Consider the following 14381-nt stretch of genomic DNA (forward strand, 5'->3'; position numbering starts at 1 on the left):
ATACTCCATTGTTGTTGTTAGTGATGACCTTGATCACTGTAAGTATTCTGTGTATGCTTTCTTAGATGAAATAATGAAGTACATTATTTCTGCTAACCCATGTGTAGAAACTGTAACATTCATGAGTGATGGAGCTGCCAGTCAATTTAAGCAATGTTTCCTATTTTGCAATTTCACATTTTTTTAAAGAACGCAATGGGGTAACAGTCTCTTGTCATGACACTTCTTTGCCACCTCCCATGGCAACGGAGTTGTCGATGGGATTGGTGGAACCATTAAACGTACAGTATGGACAGCCTGCAAAACTGGGCAACATGCAGTCAAGAATGCAGAGTACTTTGCAACCATTGCACGTGAACGATGCCATGGGATACATATTTCATATGTTTCTAGCCTTCAAATATCTGAGCATAAGGATGACTTGGATCATATGTGGATTGGAATAATTCCAGTAGGACGGCCAAAAAATATCCATGCTGTGATACCCATTGCTCCATACATAACTGCACATCGGCACTACTCATTATCATCCCAGAAATTGATTCATCATTTCAAAAAGCAATCTTTAATAAATCGGAATTTTGCACAGGAACCTGAAAAACATACAGAGCTATTTCAAGGAGATTTTGCTTTAGTATCCTATGCTGGAAAAAGAAGCACTCATTTTTTGTGGGGCAGGTTACTGACACTGGTACAGAAACATATGATATCTCATTTCTAAGAAAAAGTGACGAATTCGGGAACCTCTTTACATGTCCAGCTAAAGAAGATAAATGTTGGGTAGAAGCAGGCCAAATTGTTATAAAACTCCTGTCGCCTACTATTGATCAGAGGAATAAATACCATTTTGCTTGCCCTGTCACTACAGCAGAATGAAGTTGTCATTCCATTACCAAATAGTGACATTCTGTTACTGTTTTTTATTTTATTTTTGTATACTGTTAATAAGGGTGTGAAATATTTAATGAACATGTAATTTTGTTCCTCTTTCTTTTCTTTCTATTATTTAATGTTTGTATGAGTTTGTATCCAGTTAGTGAGCTGAATTATTATTGTATTGTATGGGAGAACAAAACGCATGTCCAAAATGATGTCATTCAGTTACCTGCAACTGCTTTGTCTGCTAATAACTAATAAATTGTAAAATGCTTAAAAATTAAGTTTTCCACTTCCGTTGAGAAACAAGTAAGTAACTATCCTCACTTTAATTTTCTAGTGGTTCAAATCAGTGTTTAAAATGTAAAGATGATTCAAAACTGTCATTCCGTTACTCATGGAACTTCCCTAATATAGTGCACAGTCAGTACGAAAGTGTTGATGTCTCAAGTAAAGTGTTAGGGTTTTATGTATGTACTTTAGTATTAGCTTCAAGGATTGAGTTCCAACCAGAAATGTCCGCCGCTTCACTTGTCGGGAAGAGACCTTCACTAGCGACTTAATTAGTGCCACAACTGTAAGGAACCAACGTTGCTAGTGTTCCACGCACGTACGTTAGTATTAGCCACGTCACCCGTCGGGAAGAGACCTGCAATAGCAGCGTAATCAGTACCGCCACTGGAAGGGGCCGCGTTAGTGCAGAGACGTCTATCCGGTAACAGAAACGGTCAGGAGTACGATAGCACCGTGTACCTCATGCCAGGGCTAATAAAAGACTATAATTTATCCGTGTATTCTTCATTTCATTTAATACGGCGTCCTGGGTAGCCCTGACAACCCAGGGAGTCTCAGCCTCCGGTCACATGGCCGGACCGAGCCCCGAGACCCACTTGTTTTCCTTACGGACTCGCAATCTCCACAGGGAGGCAGACGGAGCCGTGTCAAGGTAAGTGAATAATATTATTATTTTTGACAAAGATTTGTTTACATTTGGTGTTGGGGTATTTGTTTGGATAGATCGATAGAATTGACTGCATATACATCTTGGTGTAGGGTTTTAGTTTTATTAGATGATATTGACTAAATAAGTTTTTATTTACATTGAATATGAAAACCAGATTAAATTTTGACATAAGGAAACATAAATCTTATTATGTATACATAATAAGATTACATGATAAAGATGCAGTTTTAACAGTATTTGTTCTTGTATTTAAAAAAAGGGGAACAATGAATTATTGGACACGTATTTGAAACTGATTAAACAAATTGGTTCTATAATGATGATATGATTTTAAGTTTGTAAACAATGTTATATGTTTATTTTGAAAAAAAAAAAATTTAAAACATACACCTTCACATGCTCTTACATATGGATGTTTGAGTCACAATTAAGGGAATGCAGATTATAATCAAATAATTAATTTACATCACTGCATAATTTTATAAACTGATGATACATAGATAGTTTTGTAAAAAAAAAATGATGTATACTGAAAAGTAGTTGTGTATTTTTCTGTGCTTGAGAGTAAGTTATATATGTTACCTACTGAAATACATGTTTAAGTTGTTTTCTTGCAGAGGTAAAAATGATATATTCAAATGTTTACTTAAAGTTATGAGGCATTATGGAGTCTTTGGATAGCTCTGCAGTAACACATGTTTCAGTGTTCATTGCGGTGAGGCACCCGGGTGGCAGGGAGGTTAACTTCAACTGTGTTTCAGTGTGAGGTTTGCTTTCTGCAAGGGCACTGGGTCCCTTTGCGTCTCCTTGGCCCGTCTCACCCTCATTCAGCAGAGTTGTCGTCGTCGTTGAGAACAGTACAAGGATGAAATACCGTCGAGTAATCAAGGGAAACATGGTTTGCTTCCAAGGATCAATACTTTGTGTGTATGAAAGTAACACTACACAATTTATTTGAAGGTACAGAAATGGAAATGGTTATTTAAAAGTATTATTGTAAAATTGTATGAGTTAAAATGTTTTATAGATTTCAATAAAAGAAATGTCAATATTCAATACTAAATGTGAAAAATTTACATTTAAATCATGAAAAAATAAATAAAATAAAAATAATATTGTTATCAATTATTTTCAAGTACATAATCAAGGTAATTACATTTTTCTAATGTGATGAGAATGTGTTGTCAATTTGAGATATGAGTTTTATGTTCTGATCATTGCAGAGTTGATTTGATGTGGTTGGCCAATAAGGTATCTGGATGTCTAGAAGTACAGCATTTTTGTATCTTTTGTAAATTTTTCAAGGCAACTGGAATGCAAGGGGATTTAATTTGATGTAATCAAGCAACAGGCCAATTTTGTTTTTCAGGGCAGAGTCCCTCCTACTCGACCTCTTCCACATCTCTGTTGAAGTGTAGGTATTGTATATGATGTTGCTTGCTGGCAATGGTAATGAGTAGCCAATGTTTATTGATTCTTCACAAAGACACAGCAATAGGTACTCTTACAGTGTAAACAAAACAACACATGAATGAACACATGCTAAAAATGTTATCAAAACCTTTATAAAATTGTATCGTTGATATAAAATATGATAGTATATTTTGAAAATATTTGTAATCATGTTTCAAGAATAATGTTTTTTTTTAATATTTATGTGGCAAGAAGAAATATTTTAAGTTATATTTTGATCTTTATGATGAACCAATTTCTAATGCATTGCTAAAACTTATGAAGTATTGTGCGGAAGCTGTTAACATTTTGCAATTGTGATATTTTTCGTGACACTTGTCACTTTTTGTGTGCTTTTCTATTTAATTTTTCAAATTCAATCAAAAAGTAAGGGGGTTATGTAACATAGCATAATTCCTGCCCCCTGCTACCAATAACATTTGAAATGAGAATGTGTTGTGTTACTGATGTCCTGTTAAGGGTGTGCCTCCCATTTCAAGTCTTAGTTTTATATTTATATTAATCCCTGATCAACTTTTAAACTTTTTCAATTGTTTAACTTTCACGAAATGAAAAATTTATACAGCGCATACTTTTTGCATAATTAGCTGCCAAAGTTACATTTTTAACATTTTTGGGTTGTACAAATAAGGAGAATTTAATTTATTGCAGAACTGAAACTTTTTAGGTTTACCTAGAATGCCACTGGCTACTTCATGATATGGTTTTCATTTTTATCACAAAAACTCATTTCATGTTTCTTGGCTGTCAAAATCATAACAAATTTGAGAGTTTTGAAATGCCAGGTAAAATTAATTAATATTTTCTGAAAGAAATTCAAACCATTTCTTGAAGTAGCCAGTGGCATTGCAGTTAAACATAAAAAGTTTCATTTTTTCAATAAATGAAAATCTCCTTAAGTTATTTGTACAACCCAAAAACATTAAAAATGTAACTTTGGCAGCTAATTATGCAAAAAGTATGCTCTGTATATATTTTTCATCTCGTGAAAGTTAAACAACTGAAAAAGTCTAAAAGTTGAGCAGTGATTAATATAAATATAAAACCAAGACTTGAAATGGGAGGCTCATAATGGGATTGTACTCATATTTCTTCCGTTGTGTACAGGCAGTCAAGGTCACGGTGGTGAAGTGATGACAGAGGCAGAGGATGAGTCGAAGGGGGAAGGGGGAAGGGGGAAGGGGGACACTGGCGTGACCACGTGGTCCTCCAGTGTTGCCAGCTCTGGCCCACTGCAGAGAGCAGGGTATTACATAATGACTGTACTTCAATTACATGGGAAAATTTTATGTTTCTATTTTCTGTTTGTTTTTGTAGGTAAATTAACTAATTGCATTATGTAGGCTAATCTTTGTTTTCTGACATTTGTATTTAAAGTAGTATTTTGAGTCACATAATTAGTAACAAACAATTTGAATGGGAGTGAAAAATTAAAAATCATGAGGATGGTTGAATACATTAGGTTAGCTACATTAAAAATACTTCAAAACATTGTGGACAGTTGGTTGGGTTAGTATAGCTACATTAAAAATACTGTAAAATATTTCTAATGGTTGCTTAGGAATTATGGAATTTAAGATGTACCTATCCTGACCTAAACAACCATCCACATTATTTCCAGTATTTTTAATGTAGCTGTACTAACCCAACCCACCGTTCACATTGTTTTGAAGTATTTGTTATGTTGCTAATGTAACGTAATCGACCATTTTCACAAATTAACTCAATTTCTCCAAATCATATACACACACTGACCCACACGGGAAAGCAAAAAATGACGGCGGCCACTTCAATGCACAGGTGTTACGATAAAAACCTATTAACTGTGATTTCTCAGAAACCAGTAGGAATATAGAAACCCTGTTTTCAGGGTTAATATTGAATAATCTCTATAGTGTTCAAGGTAATTTTCTCGTATTGAAGCTTTTCCGTAAATAAAATAAAAAGTGGAAAATACCTTTTTTGAACACTAAAGACGTTCTTCTATTTACTCTGCAAACAGCTTTTCTTAATTCCTACCGGTTTCTGTGAAATGACAGTATGTATGTTACATTAGATAGCCTATGCAGTGAAGCGACCGTCGCAATTGTGTGGTTTTCCATACATTATAAAATGTTTATTTTAGATTTGGATATTGTAATGCAATGGAACATAAATAATAAGGTAAATAGGGTACACATCCCAATAATTGACCACACAAGAGAATTTTTTTGCATCACATTTTCTGGGGAAGAAAATAAAACACCTAGGTAATTGCTTGTGTGCTTGAAAAATACTTTATTTATTTCTGCATTTACTGAAATATTTACAATAAACAAAAGTCCTGGGTATAAGTTCCCTCCATCTCTTTAAATATTACGTGTCGTTTTTGCCCAGTGGTTGACCAGGCATGTCTAGAGAATGACCATTTCCCACCCAGTAATTGACCATTTTAGTTTTCATTGCAATTTTATGGCCTTATATAATCAAAACTGTAATGTAACAAGTACATAAATACACTTACATAATATGACAACAAAATATAATAAAAAAAACTTTAAAGTAACTTAGATCTCCCTACAATATATATTTTTCATACATAAATACAGAAAATTAGTAATTGCCCTGTGAATTACAAAAAAAAATACATGATCTTAGTAAAAAAACTATTTAGATTGACTCTCACACTTTGCACAGTGTTGTGTGAAGGTTCATTAAAATATTTGCACAGTTACAAACAGGAAGAACATGAGTGTTTTAATGTTGATTTTACACTCATGCTTACACACCACTTAAAAAAGGTTGGCAATTGGCTTTGAAAATTTATACTTGATACGATCACCCACTGTTATAATTTGAGGCATTTCAAGTTTTTTTAGAATCTGTTTTTTTTTCTACAACACTGACATCTTTTTCATTTACTTTGAATACTGTCCCAATCTCATCACATGAATTCAAAGCCATAACCTCGATTTCCCCACAAAGAGTGTTTTGAACAATACATACATATTTATGAGAAACTTTTTTCCCTGGAAAAGACACCAAAACAAAGTCTCCCTTACTGTAGTCTTTTAAGTCAACAGTCATTGGAAGTAGTTCTCGTCTTGCAGCAGTAGGCCTTATGTATTCCATCTCTTCTTCGGTGTTAGTCTCGTTGTATTCACTTTCCCCACTTTCAACCCATTCCTCTGCGTCAGTTTCAGAACTACTGTCCTTGCAAACTTTAGATTTCTTCTTTTTTGTTGCATTTTTGGGTTTTGCCTTCAATTCTTGTTTTTGTTTTCGTAACATTTCCCTTTTCTTTTTCTTTTCTTCTTGTTCATCTTTTAGCTTTTCTTTCTCTTGCCAATATGACAACCACTTCTGAGATGTTGCTGCATGTGGCAGCCTCTCTCTTTTTATTCGTTTTGTAGATTTTTGATGGGATTCAGTAGGCCATAAGACATGGTCCAGAAAACTGGGGCTCACTGAATGGTCACTAATAACACAATGGCGTTTTGGAGTTGTACGTTGCTCATTTTGACTGGGCTCGGATGTGTCCAAGTTCTCATTTGGCTGGTCTAGAAATGTGTTGCAGTTTGTGAAAGCCTCGGTTTCTCCAATATTTTCCAATCGAGAATCTTTGGAAGTCGTAGGTTGGACATCAAGAGACACATCTCTGAAGCTGGAGTTTTCAGAATTTATGCAATCTTCTGACCCAACACATCTCAACCGCAATTTCTTCCATACATCAAATAGCTCTTTGGCAGAATCTTCTCCAGTCCAGCCAGTAGAAAAACTCTTTCTGAATTCTTCTGCTCTTTCAGGTTTCATAACCGACTCAAAGTACAGTAAATGTTCAATTTTAAACTCTGTAGGTTTTAGGATGGTATTCCCTTCACTTCCGACAACTCTTGTTTCATGTGTCATACATTTTTGATAGTCAATAGCATTGGCATCAAAAGGAAAAATACCACATTTTCGGAAGCCATTTTTTTACAGTTTCTTCTGTAACTTGGCTAACAGCAGTTTCTAATAAAGAGCCAAACATAGCTCTTGTCAGTGCCCTGTTATTGTTGTTTTTCTTCCAATTATACACAACATGTTTCCAGTTATTTTTAAGTGACCTAAAAACCGACACATCTGCTGGTTGCAAAATGTGTGTAGCATTTGGCAACAATGCAAAGAGTAAAATCCCATTATCTTTACAAAATTTTGACACATTATAAGTCAAGTGTGATCGGTGACCATCAAATAGGAAATTTTATATTTTTCCTTTTGAGGAAAGGAAGAAATGTATTACACACATAACCATAAAATGTTTGACCAGTCTTCCACCCTGACTTTGATCTTCCAGCTACCCACTCTGGATTCAGACCCCGCACTACTTCAGCAGGAATGCGTTCATATGGATATATTATCATTGGGGGCAAAATACTGCCATTTGCACTAAGGGTCATCAAAACCGTTAAGCATTCTTTGTCGGGGCCACTTTTCACTTCATACATGTCCTTCATTCCTTTAGGCCCAAGTACCAGACCAGTTTTCGGATTGGTCAAGAAACCAGACTCATCCGAATTATAAATTCTTTCTGGCATTTGTAGTATATCCAACACATTTTCGTTCATCAAGTATTCATTCAACTCATTATGCCATTGTCTAATACTCTGTTCTGTCACATGTGCTCTTCCTAAATTTATGCTTTCTGCATGACGTTGACAAATATCAGGATGTCTCTTTAAGAATAGGTTGAACCATTTCTCACCAGGTACTTGGTTTTTAAAGGTTCGTTGTCTGCTATCATTTGCTATAATTTCCTCAACGGTTTCTATTAGTGCTCTTTTGTTTAAATAAATACCCTTCTTAGCATTTTCCATTATCCATCTACATAAAATATTTTCCTCTTGTGGTGTCAAAATTGTAGGAGGCCCCATTCTCCTAGCAACAGGAACTTTGTCTTTCATTTTGTTTATTAAAGTAGAGTGAGGTACATTGTACTTTCTTTCAGCTTCCCTTATTTTGCCACCATCCCTTACAAACTGAAGAGCTTCCCTTAAGTCATCTTCAGAGTACTTAAAGAAAGATTTTTTTACCTGTTTTGCAGCCATTTTCAGTGACAGTCATTGGAACGCCAACTGGAAAAAAAAATAATTTTTTCAGTATTTGTGATTTGTAAGCACAGTTATTTAAAATGCTGGAATGAACATCCATCCTAATCGCTAATACTGAAATAGATGATTGATTATTATGGATTATGATGTAGGTAAAGAACACATCCTGGACATGCAGCCTAGAAAATAAATTTCATAGCCTTTTATACTATATATTTATTTATATACTAATAGGCCTACACACTAATGAATTTTATATTTAACAACATCGGTAAAAGCAAAATTTTTTTTAAATTTATTTTTTAATGTAAATGAAAATATTAAGTATATAGCCATTAGTTGACCAGTAAACAGCCAATAATTGACCACATGGTCAACCATTAGAATGAAAAGGATTTCTGGTGTTATTTTTTGTTGGTAAGATCAAGTATGAAATATTATGGAGCTATGAACTTTAAATAATCAAATATTGGTGAAAGACCAAAAAACCTAGTAATTGACCAAAATGGTCAATCAGTGGTCAACTGTACTTTTATTGTAACCACTAATTGACCAGTTAGGTTTTTAGGTTAAGGTCACTACAAATGGTTTTGACACAAACATTATATGATTCTTTGTACATTTTTCTTCATTACTCAATAAAAACATACATAAATACATCAATTATAAAATAAGATGGTAATGGATAAATGTTACTGGTGCATCCTTACCTGGCTTATTGCATGAGGGCTCTTATAAGTGAGCATGTGCTGTAAGGAAATTCAAGATGGCTCTGCAGACACGCATCTTTTTCCTGTCAAGTTATTTTGTTTCCTGTTCATTTATTGGTAGCATAGAAACATCTGGAACCAGTCAGAATTGTTCTGTCTTCATTTACATATCTAATATTTTAATTTAAAACTGGAAATGGTCAACCACTGGTGGGTGGTCAACTATTAGCACATCTACCTTATGTAGTTGAGCGGTATTTGCGAAAAAAATGTTAAAAATCTGAAAATACTTTTATTAAGTATATGCTCATTAAATTCCTCTTTTCATTAAAGCTGGCGGAGAAAGAAATTCCAAATACTTTAGGAGATATCGCCGTTCTTAATTTTACTATAGAAGATCTGTGTAATCATTCGACTGTCGCAAATTTTGTAATTTTGCCGTGTTCGTGAATGACTAATTAATTAAAATGGTCGATTAGGTGAGGTCAGTTACATTATAAATACTTTGGAACTAAGGTGACATTAAAAATAATGTAAATTAATTTTAATTATTCTTTAGTTATAAATTATTTATAATGTAACTGACCTGACCTAACCAACCGGGACAAAGGATGGACAGTAGGAACTCACGTAATTTTTTTTTTAATTATTACTTGCGCAACAATATTCAAATAACAAAGAAAACATTAAAATTTGAAACGTTAAAAACTCACCTAAGTTAGAGGAGGCTACAATTCCTTTGCCATTAGTAGAAAATGATGTAGTCGTTCACCTACATCGCGGAAATAAAAAAATTCATACTCCTTAACAAGAAACAATTTTAAACGCCGCATGAATGTACAGGTATTGTGATGAAATTAAAAAATTCAATATCTCCTAAAGTATTTGGAATTTCTTATTTCCGCCAGGTTTAATGAAAAGAGGAAGTTAAAAAGCATAGAATAAAAGCATTTTCTGAATTTTTAAATTTTATTTAACAAATATCACCCCACTATGAAAATTAAAAAACTTGATATCTCCTAAAGTATTTGGAATTTATCTCCGCCGGCTTTAATGAAAAGAGGAATTTAAAGAGCATATAATAAAAGTATTTTCAGATTTTTAACATTTTATTTCCGCAAATACCGCTAAAATACATATTAACCAATAATAATTTCAGAAAAAAATTACCTGATACCCTACTGTGCATTCAACCCCAATCCCTTTAAAGTATGGAGGCACGAAGCGCTGACTCCTTACGTTCAATAGCATAAAACCTGACGTATAAAAGAAATTGATATTGCATGTAAGAAAACTACAGGATGACAACAGGCTATCTAATGTGACCTACAAATGGTAGCTAATATCTCAGAAACCAGTAGGAATTAAGAAATGCTGTTTACAGGGTAAATAGAGGAACAACTCAAGTGTTTGAAAAATATATTTTCGTAGTTTTATTTTTACATTACGTAGAAGTCCCTAGAGCTGTAAGAATATTACTTTCAGTTAGAAGAGGGATGTAGAAATATTTCCCAGAATATGCACTTATAGTAATTAGATTCTTAAAATTTTGCACTAGAGCTACCTGTTTTATTATTTGACCACAAACATCTGATTAAATGAAGAGGCGCGCACATAAAACATTTTTTCACGAATATTAACGAAGCAGTAAAATTCCTTAATGGTTAATATTGATCTAACTCAATTATGCTCACCTGTTTTGCAAGAGCATTTGCCAATATTTGATTTCCATCCAGATCTTCCATTTTCTTTTCTCTTATAATCCGTATACTGAAACGGCAGTTAAATTACACTACAGGAGATAAAGAAGTTGTCAGTGACATAGCAAAATATTATCAGTCTTGGAAAGGGAAACATAACACTTGAGATAGTCACTATTTAATTTCTGAAACAAGTTAAAATCTATGTGGGGGAAGTAAGCTGATGAAAATTACAACACATCACTCTACTCGTTATCCTATAACATTTATTATGAAGTGCAAGAATTATGAAAAATAAAAAAAATTAAAAAAAATGAATAAACTAAAAGCCCGCACTAGACTTTTGATTCTTGTATATAGTTGTTGCCAATAATATAGAACCGAATACCGGACCTTTTCCGGAAATCATGGAAAACTTCCGTTTAGTCTTAGCGATAGTGGTAGTGCTGTCTCAAGGCATTTATTTATTTATTTATTTATTTATAAGCCTCCATTTCTCCAGGCAGCCTGAAGGGGAGTTGTCAATACAAAACACATAGGACACTCACATACAGAACTCAAATTCAGTACAGCGGATATTTTGTCATGGTGCTACCAGCAAATCATATACAGTAGCAATTAATATACAGTTTTGATACATTAAATTATATAACATATATTAAAAAATAAAAACAAAAGTGGGACTTATATACATATGTAGATAGATACAAGACAAGACAGATACAAGTCATAAATAGTCAATGTTTACAGAACATTTAATATACAAAACAGATACAATAACTATATTTGCAGAGCATTTAATACAACGAGCATTACTCCTACGGAAAGAGTGGTAACTTCCATGTTAAATGCGTGTCACAATAAGCAGACTGCTATGGAGCGACCGCAGCGATACCATGTGTGTCGTGGCAAAACCTGAACTAACGAGCGTGCGGCGCATGCTCATTAGGAGCCCTTTTTTTTAGCTGCCAGGTGCTTGCTTTTCCCGCCATACAAAAAATTAACGATTTGTTTGTAAACAAAGATGCAGAGAAGCAAAACATTCTTCACAAAGGATGTTACTTTTTATTATTTTCGAAACTAAATTGGTCAATTACTTTGATATTATCTTATAAAACACTTGTAATTAATTTTCTCGGCAAATAATTATGTACTATATCTAAACAGGCGTAATTCGGACCTATTGCATCTCTGCATGTTTAGTTCCGAAAGTTACACTCGTTAAATACTTAACCTTCTTTAAGCTTTCAGTTGCAAAGAAAGGCTAATATTCTTGTTAAGGTGCCTGATATTATCTGGCTTGTACCATATGAAACCCCGACATGTCATGTAACCATAATAAATATATTGCCAGAATGGAATCACTTTCGTGAGCATTTTGTTTGGCTTAAGTTACCATGCGCATGCATAAAACGTACCTATATTTTAAAAACATACAGGCCTCTAACCCAGGCGTGAATACATTTAATTACACTTTTAACACATTGGTCAGGAAGGTTCTGTTATGAAATGAATCTAGTTATCATGTTCGTTACTAAAGTTTTTTTTCTCCTGTAGGCCTGACTAAATCCTACTTTGTTACCATTAAAACCAATTTTATCACAACTGGGTTTACAGTTTGAACCCCCCCCCCCCCTTCATTAGTTTTATACACAGTTAAACATTAATAACATATCACCTCAAAATTATGAATTACATGGTACACAAATAGGCCAAAATTGCATTTTGTAATAGATTCTCACTTATAGAATGGGCCTTAAATGTTGGCCAGCGCATACAGCTGGCTTCGCAAGGAGGTTGGAGGGAGAGTTTCACCACAAACTATGTGGCGTTCCTACAGACCATGACGTCCTTCTGCACACTGCAAGCCCGACCAAACCCCTGCTTGGCAGGTCCTCACAAGGCAGCAGTAGCTAGGTAGGTAAACTATCTTTCAGGCGGAGAAGCAGTGTAGCCATACAGACTATACATTAACATATTGAGAAGCGAGAACATGTTTATACTTTACAAACTACTCAGTGAAATTGCGCTGTTGCACTGCATTGCCAGTCGCCACTTCTCAGAATATTTATTTGCAGAATAAGAAGCATGTTGAAGGTTGGGATATAATGTAGGCTAACAGTGACACATAATCAACACTGTTAATATTTGTTGAACTATTCAGGTTTTTAATCAGAATATAGAAAACTAAAGCAGAATAATTAATATAGCAGTTTTTGCCTAAGTCATGAGCATACATTTAGCCAGACGGATCAATAATTCTGTGTACTCTGTTTTGCAAAAATCTGGCTTCTGGGAGCCATAGTAGATCAAGCTGTCAAAACAACTGTCCAAAAGTTGGCAAAAACAGTTAACCATGATCACTCTGATGTTTGATAAGAAACCTATTTCAATGAATGAATTAATGAATGTCTCATTTATGTGCCATACTTTCTGAAAAAAGGAAAGGGTAAATTGAATTTGCTGTAAATAAAAAATGTATCTTCAGACATGTTATACCAATATATTTAAATATCATTCAAGATCAAAAATTAAAAGGTTCACTGTTCACAAGACACAAAACCTAAACCCATGTTTACTGGTGCCAATAAAATGTGCAATTATAGTTGTCGTGTTTTCCTATATTTACAAAATTAATGTTAAAATTATATTTCAACAATCAAAAACAAAACTGTTACAACAAACTCATGCTGTATAATAGTGTAAATATGTACCAAGGTAATTTTTCCAGTTGTTAGGGTTTCACCCACTCACTTTTGTGGTGCTGTAGTGCCATAACTGTCACAGGGTATACTGAAAGCTCCAAAGTCAGGGTATGACCTACTTGGGCCAGATTATTTTCAAATGCAGAATATATTTCATGCAAAGGTAACCTGAATAGGCTATTTATATGTATTACTAGTTTACCTGAGTCAAACAACATAATTTACTCTACTAATTAGTTTATTACATCCGCCAGATCATTTCAGAGTACAATTCTTTACAAATATATTAGACAAGTGAATTTCATAAATTAAATATCATGATGAGCAAAAAATCAACCAATATATGAAGAAATATTTACACTCTTCAGCGGCAAGAAGAAGTTTTTATTTTATTTATTTATTGTTTTAAAATGTCCAAGTCGACTTCAAACATATACAATTATATTGTACATGTAGTATGTATAGGACTCGTCAAGAATATCAAACATTATGAATACACATTTAAGTACAATCATATAAACATAAACAAAAATAATAGTAAAAAAAATGTACATCATAAAATAATAATAATAATAATTCATTTATAGCATAGTTTTGCTTCCATAAAATCATTAATAGAATAAAAACTGAATTCCAACAGAAATCTTTCAGTTTATTTTAAATACATAAGTTGGTTTTCTGATTTAAAATGTGGTGGAAGTTTATTATAAAAAAACATATAGCAGAGTATCTCGAACTATTAGCAAAACATTTTGTACCTACGATGTTGTAATATATGAAAATTATTTTTTGTTCTAGTCAAATAATTATGTAAATTGAAATTCTGCAGTTCATTCAATTGTGAATGAGCAAATATAAGTAATTCATAAATGTATAACGATGGT

General features: G+C 33.5%; 1 protein-coding gene across 1 annotated transcript in view; it reads right to left on the bottom strand.

Moving 5' to 3' along the window:
- LOC134542661 (2-hydroxyacyl-CoA lyase 1) overlaps nucleotides 1-11239 on the bottom strand; it is a 103511-nt gene extending 92272 nt beyond the window's left edge. Inside the window, exon 1 of the mRNA XM_063387085.1 lies at nucleotides 10787-11239. Within this exon, the coding sequence (XP_063243155.1) occupies nucleotides 10787-10837 (51 nt within the window). The 5' untranslated portion in view covers nucleotides 10838-11239. The remainder of the gene's footprint in view (nucleotides 1-10786) is intronic.
- Nucleotides 11240-14381: the final 3142 nt, after the last annotated feature.

Source organism: Bacillus rossius, assembly GCF_032445375.1.
Source record: "Bacillus rossius redtenbacheri isolate Brsri chromosome 9 unlocalized genomic scaffold, Brsri_v3 Brsri_v3_scf9_1, whole genome shotgun sequence".
In the NCBI taxonomy this organism is placed as follows: Eukaryota; Metazoa; Arthropoda; class Insecta; order Phasmatodea; family Bacillidae; genus Bacillus; species Bacillus rossius.